The sequence below is a fragment of the Oncorhynchus mykiss genome, chromosome 13, assembly GCF_013265735.2.
Source record: "Oncorhynchus mykiss isolate Arlee chromosome 13, USDA_OmykA_1.1, whole genome shotgun sequence".
Classification (NCBI taxonomy): domain Eukaryota; kingdom Metazoa; phylum Chordata; class Actinopteri; order Salmoniformes; family Salmonidae; genus Oncorhynchus; species Oncorhynchus mykiss.
Window position 1 is genome coordinate 9,842,330 of NC_048577.1, and position 7,500 is coordinate 9,849,829.

General features: G+C 42.3%; 1 protein-coding gene across 1 annotated transcript in view; it reads left to right on the top strand.

Moving 5' to 3' along the window:
- The first annotated feature begins 118 nt into the window (after positions 1-118).
- Positions 119-7,500, top strand: part of LOC110495064 (voltage-dependent T-type calcium channel subunit alpha-1I-like) — a 63,747-nt gene continuing 56,365 nt past the window's right edge. The window contains exon 1 of the mRNA XM_036942584.1: positions 119-519. Within this exon, the coding sequence (XP_036798479.1) occupies positions 430-519 (90 nt within the window). The 5' untranslated portion in view covers positions 119-429. The remainder of the gene's footprint in view (positions 520-7,500) is intronic.

Here is a 7,500-nt window from a genome sequence, read left to right on the forward strand (position 1 = left end):
TGTTCTGTTAATCCAGTCTTTCTGTCCAGTTAATCCAGCCTCCATGTCCTGTTAATCCAGTCTCTCTGTTCTGTTGATCCAGTCTCCATGTCCTGTTAATCCAGTCTCTCTGTCCTGTTAATCCAGTCTGTATGTCCTGTTAATCCAGTCTCTCTGTCCTGTTAATCCAGTCTGTATGTCCTGTTAATCCAGGCTGTATATTCTGTTAATCCAGTCTCTCTGTTCTGTTAACCCAGTCTGTATATCCTGTTAATCCAGTCTGTATATCCTGTTAATCCAGGCTGTATATTCTGTTAATCCAGTCTCTCTGTTCTGTTAATCCAGTCTCTCTGTCCTGTTAATCCAGTATGTATATTCTGTTAATCCAGTCTCTCAACATGTATTATCCTTAACCCTGGTGCCTCTACGTGGTTTGAGCGCTGCAGTATAATGGTGATATTACTCAACTGTGTGACCCTGGGCATGTACCAACCCTGTGAGAACATAGACTGCTCTTCAGACCGCTGTAAGGTACTACAGGTCAGTATCAATCACACACACACACACACACACACATACACATTGCACGCACACACAAATTGCACGCACACACACACACACACACACACACACACACACACACACACTTATACTGTGTAACTATGCAACCCTGTGCAAGGACCACGACTCACTTTCTTCACACCTCTCAAATTCCTCTCAATAGCACCTCTTGTCTTCTATTGAAAAAGGACTTCTCTTCCTTCTTTCTTCTCTGTCTTTTCTCTCTGATGTGAAGGCAATACAGAGGCACATAGCCTGTATAGCCTATGTATGAACACATACTGTGCATGTAGGAGTGTGTGTGTGTGTGTGTGTGTGTGTGTGTGTGTGTGTGTGTGTGTGTGTGTGTGTCTGTGTGTGTGTGTGTGTGTGTGTGTGTGTGTGTGTGTGTGTGTGTGTGTGTGTGTGTGTGTGTGTGTGTACAGCCAGGTCACCCGTGATACAAGTCAGTATTTGACGTCCATCCATGTATGAGGACTTCGGGAGATGAGGTGGAAATTGGCCACTAGGGGCAACAGTGAGCACTGTTACCTTCCAATAGGTTTTGCTTATACTTGGTCATAGTTGACAAGGATTTGGGCGTTGTGGACGGGGATGGCGGATGGGGGATGGCGGATGGGGATGGCGGATGGGGATGGGCAGTTGGCGGATGGGCGGATGGGGATGGCGCATGGGGATGGCGGATGGGGATTGCGGATGGGGGATGGCGCATGGGGATGGCGGATGGGGATGGCGGATGGGGATGGGGGATGGCGGATGGGGATGGCGGATGGGGATGGGGGATGGCGAATGGCGGATGGGGATGGCGGAAGGGGATGGCGAATGGCGGATGGGGATGGCGGAAGGGGGATAGCGGATGGGGAAGGCGGATGGGGATGGCGGATGGGGGATGGCGGATGGGGATGGGGGATGGCGGATGGGGATGGCGGATGGGGATGGGGGATGGCGGATGGGCGGATGGGGGATGGTGGATGGCGGATGGGCGGATGGGGGATGGTGTATGGGGAATGCGGATGAGGGATGGGCGGATGGGGGATGGGGGATGGCGGATGGGGATGGTGGATGGCGGATGGGGGATGGCGGATGGCGGATGGGGATGGCGGATGGGGGATGGCGGATGGGGATGGTGGATGGGGATGGCGGATGGGGATGGCGGATGGGGATGGCGGATGTGGATGGCGGATGGGGGATGGGGGATGGGCGTAAGCCTCTGATCCTAAACTTTAAACGGCTGAATCCAGCGATGGGAAGTTGTTTCAGAGATTGTAGTTTGAACCTTTTACAGCAGTGGGCTAAATCAGGGTCACTCAGAGTGTTTCGTGGTAGTCAAACAAATCTACTTTGAAACAAAAGTATACACCTCACACACATGGTTATGGCCTTATAGATATAGAGCTGAAAAGGTTCAAATGTTGAGTTTGCATCCCAATATTACACTTTACATACACTACCGTTCAAAAGTTTGGGGTCACTTAGAAATGTCCTTGTTTAAAAAAATAAATAAAAATTGTCCATTAAAATAACATCAAATTGATCAGAAATTTGGTGTAGACATTCTTAATGGTGTAAATGACTATAGCTGGAAACGGCAGATTTTTTGTGGAATCTCTTTTTATGGAATCTCAATTATGCTAGCGCAACTGAAAACTGTTGTGCTGATTCAATTACCATCCAGAGTTAAGGCTTACCCTTAACCATCCAGAGTTAAGGCTTACCCTTAACCTTAACCATCCAGAGTTAAGGCTTACCCTTAACCTTAACCATCCAGAGTTAAGGCTTAACCTTAACCATCCAGAGTTAAGGCTTAAACTTAACCTTAACAATCCAGAGTTAAGGCTTAACCTTAACCATCCAGAGTTAAGGCTTAACCTTAACCTTAACCATCCAGAGTTAAGGCTTAACCTTAACCTTAACAATCCAGAGTTAAGGCTTAACCTTAACCATCCAGAGTTAAGGCTTATCCTTAACGTTAACCATCCAGAGTTAAGGCTTAACCTTAACCCTAACCATCCAGAGTTAAGGCTTACCGTTAACCTTAACCATCCAGAGTTAAGGCTTAACCTTAACCTTAACAATCCAGAGTTAAGGCTTAACCTTAACCATCCAGAGTTAAGGCTTATCCTTAACGTTAACCATCCAGAGTTAAGGCTTAACCTTAACCCTAACCATCCAGAGTTAAGGCTTACCGTTAACCTTAACCATCCAGAGTTAAGGCTTATCCTTAACCTTAACCATCCAGAGTTAAGGCTTATCCTTAACCTTAACCATCCAGAGTTAAGGCTTACCCTTAACCTTAACCATCCAGAGTTAAGGCTTATCCTTAACGTTAACCATCCAGAGTTAAGGATTACCCTTAACCTTAATCATCCAGAGTTAAGGCTTACCCTTAACATTAACCATCCAGAGTTAAGGCTTAACCTTAACCATCCAGAGTTAAGGCTTAACCTTAACCTTAACCATCCAGAGTTAAGGCTTATCCTTAACATTAACCATCCAGAGTTAAGGCTTAACCTTAACCTTAACCATCCAGAGTTAAGGCTTATCCTTAACCATCCAGAGTTAAGGCTTAACCTTAACCTTAACCATCCAGAGTTAAGGCTTATCCTTAACCATCCAGAGTTTAAGGCTTACCCTTAACCGTAACCATGCAGAGTTAAGGCTTACCTTAAGATTTCAGAGTTATGCCTAAACTAAGCTGACAATTTCAAATGTGACATTTGAGAAACATGGATGAACATCTAATTCTGACTTGAAACTCTGAGAGCTAGTTGATGTGTGTGTGTGTGTGTGTGTGTGTGTGTGTGTGTGTGTGTGTGTGTGTGTGTGTGTGCGTGCGTGCGTGCGTGCGTGCGTGCGTGAGTGCGTGGGTGCGTGTGTGTGTATTCTCCTGTATCCTCCTGCCCATACGTATTGGTCTTTACTGTGGATTTAAAATCTCTACATTATTCTCTGACATTATTCAGTACTCTATGTACCGTATAAACACTGCACAGTGTACAGGTTGACATGATCTATTCCTCTATGTACCGTATAAACACCATCACAGTGTACAGGTTGACATGATCTATTCCTCTATGTACCGTATAAACACCATCACAGTGTACAGGTTGACATTATCTAATCCTCTATGTACCGTATAAACACCATCACAGTGTACAGGTTGACATTATCTAATCCTCTATGTACCGTATAAACAACATCACAGTCTACAGGTTGACATTATTCAGTACTCTATGTACCGTATAAACACCATCACAGTGTACAGGTTGACATGATCTAATCCTCTATGTACCGTATAAACACCATCACAGTGTACAGGTTGACATTATCTAATCCTCTATGTACCGTATAAACACCATCACAGTGTACAGGTTGACATTATCTAATCCTCTATGTACCGTATAAACACCATCACAGTCTACAGGTTGACATGATCTAGTCCTCTATGTACCGTATAAACACCATCACAGTGTACAGGTTGACATTATCTAATCCTCTATGTACCGTATAAACACCATCACAGTGTACAGGTTGACATTATCTAATCCTCTATGTACCGTATAAACACCATCACAGTGTACAGGTTGACATTATTCAGTCCTCTATGTACCGTATAAACACCATCACAGTGTACAGGTTGACATGATCTATTCCTCTATGTACCGTATAAACACCATCACAGTCTACAGGTTGACATGATCTATTCCTCTATGTACCGTATAAACACCATCACAGTCTACAGGTTGACATGATCTATTCCTCTATGTACCGTATAAACACCATCACAGTGTACAGGTTGACATTATTCATTCCTCTATGTACCGTATAAACACCATCACAGTGTACAGGTTGACATTATTCATTCCTCTATGTACCGTATAAACACCATCACAGTGTACAGGTTGACATTATTCAGTACTCTATGTACCGTATAAACACCATCACAGTGTACAGGTTGACATGATCTAATCCTCTATGTACCGTATAAACACCATCACAGTGTACAGGTTGACATTATCTAATCCTCTATGTACCGTATAAACACCATCACAGTGTACAGGTTGACATGATCTAATCCTCTATGTACCGTATAAACACCATCACAGTGTACAGGTTGACATTATTCAGTCCTCTATGTACCGTATAAACACCATCACAGTGTACAGGTTGACATTATCTAATCCTCTATGTACCGTATAAACACCATCACAGTGTACAGGTTGACATGATCTATTCCTCTATGTACCGTATAAACACCATCACAGTCTACAGGTTGACATGATCTATTCCTCTATGTACCGTATAAACACCATCACAGTGTACAGGTTGACATTATCTAATCCTCTATGTACCGTATAAACACCATCACAGTGTACAGGTTGACATGATCTATTCCTCTATGTACCGTATAAACACCATCACAGTCTACAGGTTGACATGATCTATTCCTCTATGTACCGTATAAACACCATCACAGTCTACAGGTTGACATGATCTATTCCTCTATGTACCGTATAAACACCATCACAGTGTACAGGTTGACATGATCTAATCCTCTATGTACCGTATAAACACCATCACAGTGTACAGGTTGACATTATTCAGTCCTCTATGGACCGTATAAACACTGCACAGTGTACAGGTTGACATTATCTAATCCTCTATGTACCGTATAAACACCATCACAGTGTACAGGTTGACATGATCTATTCCTCTATGTACCGTATAAACACCATCACAGTCTACAGGTTGACATGATCTATTCCTCTATGTACCGTATAAACACCATCACAGTCTACAGGTTGACATGATCTATTCCTCTATGTACCGTATAAACACCATCACAGTGTACAGGTTGACATGATCTATTCCTCTATGTACCGTATAAACACCATCACAGTGTACAGGTTGACATGATCTATTCCTCTATGTACCGTATAAACACCATCACAGTGTACAGGTTGACATTATCTAATCCTCTATGTACCGTATAAACACCATCACAGTGTACAGGTTGACATTATCTAATCCTCTATGTACCGTATAAACACCATCACAGTGTACAGGTTGACATTATCTAATCCTCTATGTACCGTATAAACACCATCACAGTCTACAGGTTGACATTATCTAATCCTCTATGTACCGTATAAACACTGCACAGTCTACAGGTTGACATGATCTAATCCTCTATGTACCGTATAAACACCATCACAGTGTACAGGTTGACATTATCTAATCCTCTATGTACCGTATAAACACCATCACAGTCTACAGGTTGACATTATCTAATCCTCTATGTACCGTATAAACACCATCACAATGTACAGGTTGACATTATCTAATCCTCTATGTACCGTATAAACACCATCACAGTGTACAGGTTGACATTATTCAGTCCTCTATGGACCGTATAAACACCATCACAGTGTACAGGTTGACATTATCTAATCCTCTATGTACCGTATAAACACCATCACAGTGTACAGGTTGACATTATTCAGTACTCTATGTACCGTATAAACACCATCACAGTGTACAGGTTGACATGATCTATTCCTCTATGTACCGTATAAACACCATCACAGTGTACAGGTTGACATTATTCAGTCCTCTATGGACCGTATAAACACCATCACAGTGTACAGGTTGACATTATCTAATCCTCTATGTACCGTATAAACACCATCACAGTGTACAGGTTGACATGATCTATTCCTCTATGGACCGTATAAACACCATCACAGTGTACAGGTTGACATTATCTAATCCTCTATGTACCGTATAAACACCATCACAGTGTACAGGTTGACATTATTCAGTCCTCTATGTACCGTATAAACACCATCACAGTGTACAGGTTGACATTATCTAATCCTCTATGTACCGTATAAACACCATCACAGTGTACAGGTTGACATGATCTATTCCTCTATGTACCGTATAAACACCATCACAGTCTACAGGTTGACATTATCTATTCCTCTATGTACCGTATAAACACCATCACAGTGTACAGGTTGACATGATCTATTCCTCTATGTACCGTATAAACACCATCACAGTCTACAGGTTGACATTATCTATTCCTCTATGTACCGTATAAACACCATCACAGTGTACAGGTTGACATGATCTATTCCTCTATGTACCATATAAACACTGCACAGTGTACAGGTTGACATGATCTATTCCTCTATGTACCGTATAAACACCATCACAGTGTACAGGTTGACATTATTCAGTCCTCTATGTACCGTATAAACACCATCACAGTCTACAGGTTGACATTATTCAGTCCTCTATGTACCGTATAAACACCATCACAGTGTACAGGTTGACATTATTCAGTACTCTATGTACCGTATAAACACTGCACAGTGTACAGGTTGACATTATTCAGTCCTCTATGTACCGTATAAACACCATCACAGTCTACAGGTTGACATTATTCAGTCCTCTATGTACCGTATAAACACCATCACAGTGTACAGGTTGACATTATTCAGTACTCTATGTACCGTATAAACACTGCACAGTGTACAGGTTGACATTATTCAGTCCTCTATGTACCGTATAAACACCATCACAGTCTACAGGTTGACATTATTCAGTCCTCTATGTACCGTATAAACACCATCACAGTGTACAGGTTGACATTATTCAGTACTCTATGTACCGTATAAACACTGCACAGTCTACAGGTTGACATTATCTAATCCTCTATGTACCGTATAAACACCATCACAGTGTACAGGTTGACATGATCTAGTCCTCTATGTACCGTATAAACACCATCACAGTGTACAGGTTGACATTATTCAGTCCTCTATGTACCGTATAAACACCATCACAGTCTACAGGTTGACATTATTCAGTCCTCTATGTACCGTATAAACACCATCACAGTGTACAGGTTGACATTATCTATGTCAAGGAGGTATGACTTAGTTTGATCGT